Source organism: Terrapene carolina, unplaced genomic scaffold, assembly GCF_002925995.2.
Source record: "Terrapene carolina triunguis isolate 2854851 unplaced genomic scaffold, T_m_triunguis-2.0 Scaffold171, whole genome shotgun sequence".
Classification (NCBI taxonomy): domain Eukaryota; kingdom Metazoa; phylum Chordata; order Testudines; family Emydidae; genus Terrapene; species Terrapene triunguis.
This window is the reverse complement of record NW_020664522.1, coordinates 3,102,541-3,116,275: the sequence shown is the minus strand read 5'-3', so window position 1 is coordinate 3,116,275 and position 13,735 is coordinate 3,102,541. Positions and strand designations below refer to the sequence as shown.

The 13,735-nt window shown below is 50.7% G+C and overlaps 1 protein-coding gene across 1 annotated transcript in view; it reads left to right on the top strand.

Moving 5' to 3' along the window:
• The window catches only part of CTSD (cathepsin D), a 33,083-nt gene extending 20,025 nt beyond the window's left edge, over positions 1-13,058 (top strand). The window contains exons 5-9 of the mRNA XM_024208986.3: positions 4,698-4,897; positions 6,870-6,992; positions 8,572-8,716; positions 10,970-11,068; positions 12,812-13,058. Of these exons, the coding sequence (XP_024064754.1) occupies positions 4,698-4,897; positions 6,870-6,992; positions 8,572-8,716; positions 10,970-11,068; positions 12,812-12,973 (729 nt within the window). The 3' untranslated portion in view covers positions 12,974-13,058. The remainder of the gene's footprint in view (positions 1-4,697; positions 4,898-6,869; positions 6,993-8,571; positions 8,717-10,969; positions 11,069-12,811) is intronic.
• The last annotated feature ends 677 nt before the right edge of the window (positions 13,059-13,735 follow it).

Genomic DNA, 13,735 nt, shown 5'->3' with positions numbered 1-13,735 from the left:
GACCTCCAAACCAGTAGATCTTTCCTCCCCCCATTCCCACCCCCAAGTACTGCACTGGTCTTGGAGGATCTGCAGAGCCCAATGCTATCCATGTACCTCCATTCTAGCTCTCTGTCCCTGCCTCCCATGCCTAGTTCCCTGGCATCACAACATTCAGCTCTAGATGATCTAGACCGGGGTGGCCAACCTATGGCTCCGGAGCCGCATGCAGCTCTTCAGAGGTTAATATGCGGCTCCTTGCATCGGGGCTGGAGCTACAGACACTAACTTTCCAATGCACCAGGGAATGCTCACTGCTCAACCCCCTGCTCTGCCCCCACTCCACCCCTTCCCCCGAGCCTGCTTGCGGTGGGCGCGGGGAGGATGGGGAGGCGCTGATTGGTGGGGCTGCTGGTGGGCAGGAGGCACTGGGGGCTGGAGGGGGAGGGAGCTTATGGGGGGCTGCTGACGTATTACTGTGGCTCTTTGGCAATGTACATTGGTAAATTCTGGCTCCGGCTCAGGTTGGCCACCCCCAATCTAGACCCTAGTCATTTCCATTCAGGAAGCTTCTAGGATTCACTAAAACCCCTTCCAAGGATTTTATTGCTGTTGCCGAATGAAGTCATTTTGCATTTAGCAATAAATGTTCCACTTCTGTTAGGTTTAAAAAAAAAAAAAAAAAAAAGTCTAGCGCCAATAGAGCTGTCTGCTTTTGCCCTGTGCTGTCAGTTGCTGCTAGTGGGATTGGAGGATTGCAGGGAGAGAGCAGCGGGGGGAGCTGGGCGCAGGTGACTGGAGAGATGAAGAGGCCGTTTGAAAGGAGCTGCTCCAGTGATGGAGTGGGGCGGCGATCCAAAGCAGCTGGCTTTATGGGATTGTGTTAGTAGGTTTCAGTGCTCTCCAGTTTAATGGAGGGAGCGAAATGAGTCAGAAGGAAAATTGCAGCTTTTTTTAATTATCACTGTAATGCTTTCTTTTTAATTAGTTTGTTCCTGAGCCTGCATGGGCGGTGGGGGGGGGGGGGGGGAATAAGGGCTCTCTGCAGCCACTGCAACTGGCAGTGTTCAGCTTCCCTGTGTGTGGAAGTGATTGAAGTCTAGCCCATGATGTTTACAATCCAAGGGAGCACTGCAGTGGGTTCTTGGCACTCACAGAGGTGGGGTGCTAAATGCTGGGAACCCAAGTGGCTTCCCGTACAGGGCCAGATCCTGCATTCATTGCACACCCCAAATTCCCACTGACGTCAGAGAGAGGCTTGGGATGCATGAGAGATGTGAAATGGGAGCCGTTGTCAATGTCTGAGCCCAGACCTAAAATGCAACCATCAGGCTGGGCCAGATGCTCAGCAGGTTGATATCAGCAAAGTCACGATTTGCCAGCTGTGGGTCTGGCTTGGCGAGTGTTTGGCAAGGACAGCTGACTAGTTGAGAGGGAATGAAGGACTGTGTCTTTCCCTTCTCTGCCTTCCCCCTAAACCCCAGCCCCTAAACAGTCATTCTGGGCATCCTGAACCTTTATTGAACATCCCAGGGAAAAACACCCCATGAGAGGTAATAGAAACACAGAAATGTAGGGCTGGAGGGGACTTCAAGAGATCCTCTAATCCATCCCCACACACTGAGGCGGGACCTACCAAGACCATCCTTGACAGGTGTTTGTCCAATCTGGTCTTAAAAACCTCCAGTGAGGAGGATTCCACAACCTTCCTTGGAAGCCTATTCCCATGCTTCACTAGCCTTGTAGAAAACTTCCTGATGGAGGTGGGAATCTCACTCCAAGTAACAAGCGATGAATGCAGCTGTATCAGGGGAACCTCTGCCTCCCAGAGTGCTAGTGAGCCCGAGTTCTGCCAAGGGGTTCTAGCTTCACAGTGAGCTTAGGAGGTGCGTTACAAGTACAGGACAGAAAGCACAGACAGGTGAGTGCTGGGCTGATGGCCCTGCACAGTGAAGTCCTCATTTAGCCACACAGCAGGAAGGGAGAATTCAAGGCCAGATTCCCGGCTGGGGTAAATTGCCCCCACTCCACTGAAGTCATTGGAGCTAAGCCTGCTCTACACCAGCTGAGGATTTGGCCTTCAGCCTTTATGCCCCTCTCCAGTTTTGGTCTTTCTGCTGAGGCTGCTAACTAGGGTGCCAATTGCAGGATGTGATGCGTGACACCTCTCTGCAAGGAACTGGAGTGAGGCCACCAAACAGCCATCAGCTAGTAATGATTTTTGATCATTATGTACCTGGATGGGAGCCAAACCAGTGACTTAGAGAGGGAAAGTTCTGTAACCCAACGCCTTTGCTCTGCTAAAGACCCTCTCAGGCTTCAAGCCTGAAAATGCTTGCACGCCTGGCTATCTTTGTGCGTGTAAAAATGTTAGCGATTTTTGGTCAGCTCCCCGGTTGGCGTAAATCAGCGTTGCTCCAGCTAGGGATCGGGCCTGTCAAATATTTTATTGCTATTGTTTAAAAACTGAAGTTGTGCTGTGGTGGTGCCTTTATCACTTCTGAAAATGCCTCCCTCTTCTCAGTGCGTTACCGGACGTGTCGCTCAGATCCTTTCTGCCCCACATCCTGCTTCTGTGGCTTTTGTCTCTTGTGAAGCAAATTACACTTTGAAACAAAAAGTGTTCTTAGTCCAGTTAAAATAAGAACTCTCTGCACACATACCAGGCCTGCACACACACCTTTACACACTGACACAGAGCGAGGCACTATTTAACCCTGAGGGGATTTTAGTCATTTACAAGGGATCGTTTTCTGATGTCAGGTCAGAGAGGCTGAGCTTTTCATTTCAGTACAGTACATCTCACTGTAATGCTGCCAGTGGGAGTTTCAGACCCAACCAGGGTGGACTGAGGAAAGATGGTTAGGACTCTGACAGCATCCTGGTCCAATTGGTAAAATTGCCTGTGATCATTTTAAGCTATGAGATCTTGTGAACTGCTAGAGATAGAAACCAAAGGCCAGATCCCCATCTGGTGTAAATCATCATTGCTCCATTGACTTCTGTGGGGCCACACTGATCTCCTAGTGCTTTACACCATGTCAGTCCTTCTAGCCATGAGTCTGGCAAGAGAGCTGACCTTAAATTCATATCAGTCAGATTACCACTTTGCCCCTCCCACTACCCCAACACAACCCTTCAGTGCCCACCTCAATTTCATGACCTGCTTTCCTGAGAACTGTGGGAGCCAGCATCTGTGGTGTCTGCTTTCTGAATGTTTGGGGTCTCCTGATTCAAAGGGCATAAGTAGGGCCGTAAATGTAGATGGGGAAACTTCCCCTACACTGAGGGACGTGCAGTCCAAATCGCACTAGTCAGACAAACATGTGGCACAGACCAACAGTTCATGAGGGGAAGCTGCAGATTCTAGCTAGGAGACTAAGCTAGATGGGGTTGGGGTTTGAAGGAGGAAAGAGAGCAGTGCAGGAAGGGAGGTTGTTTCAGGAGTAGCGGGGAGCCTGATGGCTGCTGAGAGCGGAAGGAACGGAAAGGTGAGTAGGCACGTTGGGAATGAAAGGGGGAGTTGTAGATGGGGACAGGATTCTGTAGGGCCTTGAGGGTAAGGAACAGGAACTTGAATACAATGCAGTAAGTGACCAGAAACCGGTGGAGGGACTGAAAGAGCAGAAGTGATGTGGTCATAATGGGAGCTCCCATTAGCAGAGGTTGCTTCAGACATGCCTTTGATGGGGGAGAGCAGTGAGGCAGGCAAGCCAGACAGGAGATGATTGTTGGTGGGGAGGGAGGGGGGGGGATTGCAGGGAATGACCTCAATAAGGGGATAGCAAGGAAAGGACAGGTAAAAGCAACAGGACTCAGCAACTGGCCAGATGTGTGTGGGGACAGAGCACGGAGACGGGAAGGATAACAGCGCTGCCGGTGGTGATGGGGATCTGAGAGCCATTTTGAACTGGAGTTGGACACACAACTGCAGAAGTTAGGGAGGAGGGCAGTAGAGGTAGTGGTCGCTGTGATAGGTGAGGGAATGGGTGGGAGATGGCGTCCCCTAAAGAGAGGGAGTACAAAGCAGGGACAGAATACAGAATCGTGTGGGGCAGAGAGGAGGCCAAGAAGTCACTGAAAAACATGCTGAGGGCATGAGGAGAAATCAGGAAAGCACAGGGCCAGGGAAGCCATGAGGTGAAAGCCAAGGAACGAATGGGATTTATTATTGTTACGTGTCTTAGCACCTAGCAGCCCCAGTCATGGACCAGAACCCCATTGTGCTGGGCACTGTACAAGCACTGAACAAAGACACTCCCTGCCCCAACGAGCTAAGTTGTCAGTGACCTGCAGGAGGGCTGTTTCAGTTCAGTGGAGGGGGCACAGATCGAGCGGAGGGGCTCAAAGAGAGTGAGCCAAGAGAAATAAGAGAGCAGCTAGAGGAGTAAGTCTGATCCAAGGAAGGGAGCATAAGCATTTCCTGTCACGCCATTCACAAGGAGCTATTAGGGCCCAATGTCGGTCTGCTTGCGTAAGGTGGGAGCTGTATCTCCAATGGCCTGTATTTGTAGCAAAGCATTCTGACCTGAGACCCCCCTGTGGTTTCTCTGTGAGGCATGCATTGAGGAGCAGGATCTCTCTAGCCAATGCTAGACCAGAGAACAACTCTCGCGTGTTGACTCCATCCTGTTTCCAGGAAAGTGCTTTCTACCACCCCGGTACTCTGAGACTGTCTCTTTTTAACCATCTTGGATTTTTTTTCCCCCTCCCTGCAGATTGGTGACTTAGTTGTCAAGGAGCAGATCTTTGGTGAAGCAACCAAGCAACCTGGCATAACCTTCATCGCTGCCAAGTTCGACGGCATTATGGGCATGGCCTTCCCGAAGATCTCTGTGGATAAAGTCACACCCTTCTTCGATAACGTCATTCAGCAGAAGCTGGTGGACAAGAACATCTTTTCCTTCTACCTCAACAGGTGATGTTGCGGGGGCACGGAACTCGTTCTTGAGACATCGCATCTGGCTGTCTCCAACCTGTGGGCCACCTCCTGTCCTCCCACCTCATTCCAAGGGCCAGACCCTCAGTTGGTGTAAAGGGGCACAGCTGTATTGAAATCAGTGGAGCTGCATCCCTTTACACCAGAGGAGGGCCTGGCCCTAGAATCCCATTCCTGCAATAGGGTGTGTTTTCTGACACCCTTACTCCTGCAGGGAGAGTGGGCATTCATCTCTCACTGTAGCTACTTCCCACGGGTTGCTTGGCATCAGGCAACTGACTGAAGAGCTCTGGACAAAGCTGTTTTTTTTTTTTTTTTTTTTTTTTTACAACGAACTGATTATTTCAGTTCTCTGGAGCTCTGCTGATTTACATCAGCCGCAGAACATTCCCTTTCCTGAATGCCTACAGCGTGTTTGTCACTGGGCAAGTCAGTGCACGTCCTGCCCCGAGGAGCTTACAATCGAATGGCCCGAACCTTTCAGGAGATGGAGCGTCCCCAAAAAGACTTGAGGATGTTCAGCAGCTCCCTCTGTCCAGCCCTAAGATTCTTCTCTGTCTGGCCCCTTAGACAGTCACTTCCACCTGTGCAAAGTGGGTGTGTTCATGCCACCTGATCAAAATGGTAGCTTTCACATCCCCTCTGCACAGGTGGCGTTAATAGTGTCATAGCAAAGTAGGGCTGGAAGGGACCTCCAGAGGTCATCTAGTCCACCCCCCTGCACTGAGGCAGGACCAAGTATACCCGGATGCCTACCCAAGGGGTAGAGCAACGGGGAATGGGGTCTCAGTGCAGAACTCTACCCTCTGTGTATATGTCGGCTGAAAGTCGAACTCTGGACTGGGAAGGAGTCGTGAATTCCTTCTGGGTTGGTTCACATCAGGCCTGTGCACATAGCACGTAGTGATGGGAATCACTGGTGGGCCTTGCTGAAGGAGTTCAGGCCTGATTCCTCCTTCCCCTTGCACCAGTGACAGTTGGGAGTACCACCACAGAGCTACATTGGTATGAAACCGGTGTGAGGGAGGGGAGATTCAGGGGCTTTGTTTCTAAGAGGAGGGGTTGAATGTGGTGCTGTGGTGGGCCAGGAGAGGCTGTGCGTTCCAAGGGGAGCGGGAGATGAGTGGGAAAAGACAATACGGAGGGAGGACTGGGATCATGGCAGCAGGAGGCCCTGTCATACCCTCGCTGGCTCTGTCATACCCATCACTACCCCTACAGACCTGAGCATGGTTTTCCATTTTCCCGGGAGAGACGAGACTCCTTGGGCTGAAAAATGTCTTCTTGGGGGCGGGGGGATGTTTCTTGTTCAGTTACGGCTAAAATCCCCCATAGCGATGCTTCCTCACACCTAGTCAGCTGCAATCTGTGTGTTGAAATAACCTGGAGAATTCGATTCTCTGGGTCGTGAGTCAGGCAATAACAATGTATCATTTGATCAGCTGCATCCCTCCCCACATAAACGCATGTTGTTGGCTGGATGAAGGGTATTGTACTAGTGCACGGGGTGACAGAGCTTATTCTGCCCCTGCCCTACCCCAAATGCAAGGGAGATAAAGAAATAGGCTATGGCGGTCTCTCTAGTCGTGGAGCTAGTGGTAAAAGAATTTGGCCAGTCTTAGGCTGTCAGTGAGCAATGATCCTTCTTCCATTGCTCTTTCCTTGCGTGCAGTGAGTTTCTCCAGGTCTCAACACAACGTGCGTGGCTGTTACAGGATGGCTCAGCCCTCAGCTAGCCTAAGAGATGCTGGAGTTCCCTTATATCCCCTCACAGCCTAAGCCACAATGTTGGTGGTTTAATATTTTTATATCTTTCATACGTGGGTGCCCTGCTCACTCTCTCCCCTGGCATGAGTGCACGGGGATCCCTTGTGGATGAGCGTGCTTGGAGAAGCAGTGTCTGCCTCCCTCCCACTTCAGCTGAATTGATGTTCTGTGTCTTTTCTTTCAGGGACCCATCAGCTCAGCCTGGAGGGGAGCTGCTGCTGGGAGGGACTGACCCCAAGTATTATACCGGAGACTTCAACTGGGTGAATGTCACACGCAAGGCATACTGGCAGGTCAAAATGGATGAGTGAGTTCCACCTTCCTTTCCACGTGCCCGCGCTCGCTCGCTCGCTCGCTCTCTCTCTCTCTCTCTCACACACAGCCATGTATTCGAGGGCAGAATTTATCCCATTGTCTTCCGCCTCTCCCCACTTCCCAGGGACTAACTGGCTAGGTGTGAAGGGTCCTGTCCAGACGTGTGTAAGTCCCATTGTTTTCATTCAGACCTGCTCTGTGCTGGGCACAAGCCACCAGTGCAAATGCTTATAAGCTGCAGCTTATGCCAGCTTCAAGCAGGAGTAAACCCACCAAATCACGGCTTCTGGCAGCTTTGCTTATCTCCCCTCAGGGCCTCGCTACACCAATTGCTATCGTTCCCAGTGGGGATGAAACCCCAGAGTTGCTTGTACGTAAGGGCTGAATGGGGCTCAGAGAATTCAGCACTTGATGGAAGGGGCCCTCTTCTTATAGGCACGCAGTAGTAAGCACTCTGCATTGCTCGGGGAAGTGAGGGGGAGGGACTGAGCCTGGTTGCATCATCCGAGCAGAGGGCTGTTAGCCAGGAAGCCTGGACTTCTATTCCAAGCTCTAGACCAGGTCTACACTACACAGGTTTGTTGGCGGAGCTTTGTCAGTCAGGGGTGTGGAAAGAGCCACAGCTGACATAGCCGTGCCTGCAAACCCCCCTCCCCCCCCCATTTCCTCCCCCAGCATAGATGCAGTGATAGTGACAGAAGAGGGCATCTCTCAGCATAGCTAATGTCATATGGGGAAGTGCTGTTACTATGCCAACAGAAAAACTCCTGTTGGCATATGCTGTGTCTACACGAGGGGCCTCTGCTGGTATAGCTACACTGGCAAAGCTTCTGTAGTAAAGGCACTCTACACGGTCCTGTCTACATCTAAGGATCTCCAAGTGCCTCCCATCCTTCCCTGGCACATGGGCCAAGTATCATTATCCCCAAGTTATTTAATGTTTGCAAAGTGCATTGAGACCCTTGACTGGAAGGTTTTATAACAGTGCAGAGTATTGTGATACTTAACATCAGCAAAGGCCAAACCAGACCCTAATAGACTTCCTTTGAAGTGGGAAATGTTACACAACCCTTTTAACCCTTTGCCATCCATGGTGGTACATACTGCTGCATAAATCACTGTGGAAACAGATTCAGATATCTGCAGGGGAAGTGCCAAAGTACATACAGGTTTATGTGTTATCATCCTGGGTAACGCATCATGGTAACAGGTTTAGCATGTCAGCTAGCTGTGGGATACCAGGCAGAAATGAAAGAAATTTGCTGGCCCTGCTGCAGCAAAGTATGTATAACCTCAATCACATGAGTGCTCTCATTGAAGTTGATGGGACTATTCACTTAAAGTGAGGTATTTGCTCAAGTGCTTTGCTGGATCAAGACCTAGGTATTTCCATACTTCAGCATATTCTGGGAGTTTTAACTGTTAATTCCCTACTCCAGTTTGCCAGTATGTTTATACTGTTCTGTTAAGGTTTTTTCCCCCCCGCTGTTTAAGTAACTGATTCATATTTGCAACCTGAACTGCAACTCACAAAGGGCTTTTATTATCTGGGAATCTTCTTTTTCACATAGACTGGATGTTGCCAATGGCCTGACCCTGTGCAAAGGGGGCTGTGAAGCTATTGTGGACACAGGAACCTCGCTTATTACAGGGCCAACGAAGGAGGTGAAGGCGCTGCAGGCTGCCATCGGGGCTAAGCCGCTCATCAAAGGACAGGTAAACCCCGGCAGAGAAACTGGGTGGTGAACTGGAAACTTGGGGAGGGGCGAGTATTCCAAAAGACTGGTACCCCCACCCCTTGGAATCTCTACACTGGCTTCCCCTCTTCAGACAGCTTAACATCAAGCTTCTCCTTACTTTGCAGATTTCTTATTTCTGTCCCTCCTTGCATCTCTGCCCGTCTTTCCTCCTACAGCCCCTTCCCACTCTCTGTGCTCTGCCCAAGCCTTTCTTGGGGGGGATTCCTTTTCTCCTTCTCCTGAAAAGCCTCTTGATTAATATGACCCAAATCCCCTCCCTCTCCTCGCCCATGGCTCCTGAAACCCAATGGTAGTGTTCCATCAGCACTTAAGTCTTTGTCTGTCCTGCGTCACGCCCACTTGTGCCTCTAGACTGCGAGCTCCTTGGGGCAGGGACCTGCTGTTTCTTTGGCACGGTGAGCCGGGTGCTGTACACTTTACAGCCCCATACAGAGAATTAAGGGCAGCAGCCTGGGAGAGGGAGGGACACACGCTGCCCCTCCCTATCCTGAACTGCAGCTAGTGAGCTTGGATTCTCTCTCCTGCTTTGGAAACTGACCTGCTTCTGTGGGAGGAGCAAGTTGTCATGGAGAAATCCCAGCCCCCTGAACCGTGATTGTGCCAGTTCTGGATAAACTAAGAGCGAAGGAGCCAGTGAGGAAATGGAGTGGAGTTTAATAGTCTCCCATGCTGTTTCTTGGCCAGCTGGGACAAGAATTAAGGCCTGATCCCATTGACTTCAGTAGGCTTTGGCTCAGACCCTGTATCCCCTCCCTGTAGCAGTGGGGGAAAGGGCGGGGGGTAAATTCACATTTGAAAGCACTTGCACAAAAGTCCTACAGGATTTAATAGACAATGAGAATCTTTCCATGGGTGTTTTCACCATCCTATAGAACCTAATAGAGAATCAAGTCCTCAGTCTAGGATTCTGTTAATAAATGTCCTATGAGGGATCTCCTCTAAGAAGTTCTGTAGGGTTTTAGAATAATGTATATAGAGCACTATTTGGTTCAGCCTTCTTAACTTCTGCAGGGATAAGGGTGCCTGTAATGTAGTGACATTCGTTCTGGACCTGGCTCTCTCCAGGCCCCATCAACACCACTGAGAGGATTTATTTATAATTAGATGGATTGCATCTATTCAGAGTCTCTAGGGTTTTTTGTTCAACACCATCTATTTCTATTGCAGTAGCAGCTAGAAGGCCCTATCCCTACTGTGCTAGAGGCTGTACAAATGCCTAATGAAGAGACACCCCCTGCCCCAAAGCATTTACAATCTCAGTAATATGACTTGCCGAACAGCGGTTGAAAGCGTCTTCCCCGGTGCTAGAACAGAACCAGCCCCCATAAGCTCAGCTGTCCCAGGCAGGATGTAAGAATATAGTGTTACAAGCCCTTGTATGTCTGGGGAGATTTCTCAATGCAACAAACACTTGCCCATTACATACCCCAGCATAGCCCGTAACAAGCCCCACTGACAAAACTGGGTCTGTGGAGAGCAACTTGGGGCCCGGCTGGCCAAGGGATTGAGGGACTTGAAGCCGTGTATTTGTGCCCCTGCTCCTGCTTTGCATCCAGTATTTTGTGCTTTTATTCATTAGTTCAGCAGCTCCTAGGGGCCCCATTGTGCATAGGCGCGACATGTGCACTTAGTAAAATAGTCTGTGCCCCAAAGAGCTCTGAGTGTGGGGGTTTCAAAGGAGCCCAATGGCATTATATTCCCATTTCCCATTTCATCGGAATTCGAGACACCACAGACAAAGGTTGGGAGGAGAGCCCGGCAGGGTGATGCAGTGACTTGCCACAAGTCTCTCACCGCAGATCCGTGGCAGAGCTGGGAGCAGAACTGAGGTCTTCTGACTCTCAGTCCAGCGTGCTACCCACAGGACCACACCGCCTCTTGAGCTAGTCCTCCCACTGGCTGTCTGAAACTCTGTGCACTGAACTGCGCTGAGCCCTTCTGATCGTAAGGGGCCCATGCCTCAGCAAAGAACCCATTAGGATTCGATTTAAGGCTAGAGGGTGCTAATTACCATAGGCTGCCTCCTTTCCTTTCCTTTCCTTTCCTTTTTTTTTTTTTTTCCTTACCCCGCAGAAGGCTGTTGTCTGAGCACAGAAGGAGAGGCCTAGCCATCTCCCATAGCAACCCCCTTTTCCTTAAGCCTGCCAACCAGCAGCTTTTCTGTGCCCATGGGGTCTCATGCTTCAGTGTGCTGCTGCTTCCTTTTCAGTATGTGATCCCCTGCGATAAAGTGTCGTCCCTTCCTGTCGTCACTCTCATGCTAGGAGGAAAGCCCTATGAGCTCACCGGAGAACAGTACATCTTCAAGGTGAGTTCAGAGCAGCTTCTACCCAGCTCCCTTTCCTACACTAGCTCTTCTCACCTAGACGTAGGAGGCAGGGCTGTCGTGGTGAAATCCTGGCCCCTCGGAAGTCAGTGGTAGTCTTACCACCTCAGTAGAGCAGGGGTTTCATCCCAATGCCCATGTGAGTCCTGCCAGGATAGTGCCTGTTCACTGCTGCAAGGTTAGCTGCTTGCCAGTCCTATCTGAGTCCGCGTCCTAACCTCTTCTAGTCAAGAGAGCAGGCAAGACTCCAAAGCAGGATATGTGGAGCAGGATCAGCCCAGAGCTTCAATCACAGGGTCTGACTCTCACCTCACTCACTCTGGTCTAAATCAGGAGTAACTCTGCAGAGAGTTAGACCTGTGTGTGTAAGGTTAGAATTGGTTCCATGCACTATGGTTCCAGATGGGACCCCCTGCGTGCCAGACTCAGGGAGAAACATGAGTCTGAAGAATCAGGATGTTGTCATGCAGATTTCAGCTGCTGGGTCTGTAGAGAGCAGTGGAGACCTCCACTGGTTTGTTGCAGTAGTAGGAGACGGCTAAGGCCTCGTCTACACTTGCAAGTTAGAGCACATTAAATCAGCCCTGGGCACCCTAACGCCTGAGGTGTCCACACTGGCAAGGCACTTAGAGAGCCTGGACTCCACAGCTGGAGCGCTCCTGGTAATCCACCTCCACGAGAAGCATAGAGCTTTCTGCACCGGGACTGAAGTGCTGGGGTGTCAGTGTGAATGACTGTTGCATTACTGTGCTGTGATTGGCCTCTGGAAACGTCCCATAATCCCTTGAAGTCAAGTGGCCACTCTCGTCATTGTTTTGAACTCGGCTGCAGGCATGCGGCTATCCCCTTTCAAAGCTCCATTTCTTACAGCCGGCATGCTTATCTGCTCCGGGATAAAGCAACCATTACTGTGGATTGCTCCTGCTGCAGAGGCAGGCATTTGTGCATGTGTGAGAGAGAGGCGGGGGATGGGGGCTGATGTTGGGGTTTCCCCCTTCCCCCTGCCGCTGTCTGAACTTACAAGACAGCATGCTGACACACACTCTGCCCCCCAAAACACACTCTCTCTCCCCCCACATACACACAACACACTCCCTGTCACACTCCACCCCTACCCCCGCATTTGAAAAGCAGCTGGCAATCTATTAGGATGCCCTGAAACAAGGGGATTGGGAGACCTGCATCATGTGACGCTGTGCCTGCCCCATTAGGCATTGCAAACCCTTTCCAAAGAACGCTGCAGCCACTTGCACACTGGGATAGCTACCACAATGCACTGCTTTCTGTGGCGTTGCAAGAGCTGCTAATGTGGACATGCTCCACAGTCACAAGGAGCACAGTGTGAACACACGGCAGTGCTTTCGCTGCTGCTGTCTCTGAGGGCTGGTTTAACTCCTGGTGCTCTACATCTGCAAGTGTAGACGTAGCCTGAGTAAAGCCATCAGCTCCTGCAGTGGATGAAACTAGGGAGGCAGGGTGAGCAATAATGGACAGGACATCATGTGACTCTTTCAATACCTCTTCTACTATTGTAGTCCATCTGCCACTGGGTTTGGAGCGCTCAGGGCCAGTCCCTGTCATGATAGATGATGATGATCACGGTTAATACCTCATACCACATAGAGTCAGTTCCACCAATTGGTGCCCTAGAGCGGAGCTTGTGGGAGGGCGGGGGAAGGGATGAAAGACTCGTCCTTCTACTAACCTTCTCACTCTTTCCTGTAGATTTCTGTACAGGGAGAGAGCATCTGCCTGAGTGGATTTTCAGCCCTGGACATCCCACCTCCCGGGGGCCCGCTGTGGATCCTCGGAGACGTGTTCATTGGCCCCTACTACACAGTGTTTGACCGTGATAATGACTCTGTTGGCTTTGCCAAGTGTGTCTGAGTGCCTGCCCCACCACCCCTGCCATACACACACATGCACGCACTGTAGAGAGTGAGTCCCAGGATTAGGAAGCAAATGAGGAAATAAAAGAAATGGAAATAGATTTAAAATTAAAAAGGAAACAATATTAGTGCCCTCTTAATGACCCTTTGCCGTCTCTTGAATAAGTGATAATCAGAGAGCTCTAGCGGATCACTCAATCTAGAGCAGCCCCCGCCTTGTTAGATCTTCCAGCTCCATTTTAAATATTAGCTAATGAAGTCATGACTCCAAGCACCCGTCTCGCAAATAGGAGAGCTAGCTCATGAGATCCATGTGATGATTCCACTCCTCCTGCAGAGAACCCACATTGGTAATGGTCATTAGATTCACTGTTATACTGGGAGGGGACGAGGGGGTTACATATGTACATGCAGAAAACTTTCTCCTTATTCCTCTTTTCTAACCAATGACAGGGTGGGGGAGCTTAGTCTGGTGGCTCTCAATGTCCTTCCTTGTGAGACTGATTTCTCTTGTGGAGCTGAGGAGGGTGATCGAGAGATGGCCGCATGAGCCATCCCTTAAAATACACAAGGGAAGGCTTAGGATCAAAACACATTAGCCGAGTTTCTTGTGTCGTGGCAGCACAATGGGAGCACTTGGTGTGGTGTGACCATCTCTGTTGACGTGTCTCACTGGGCAGGGATGACAATAGGGGCTCCAGCCAGTAGAACCCTCAGGGAGCAGAAACGGGAAGGGGACCGTGGTAGGATTTGATAATGG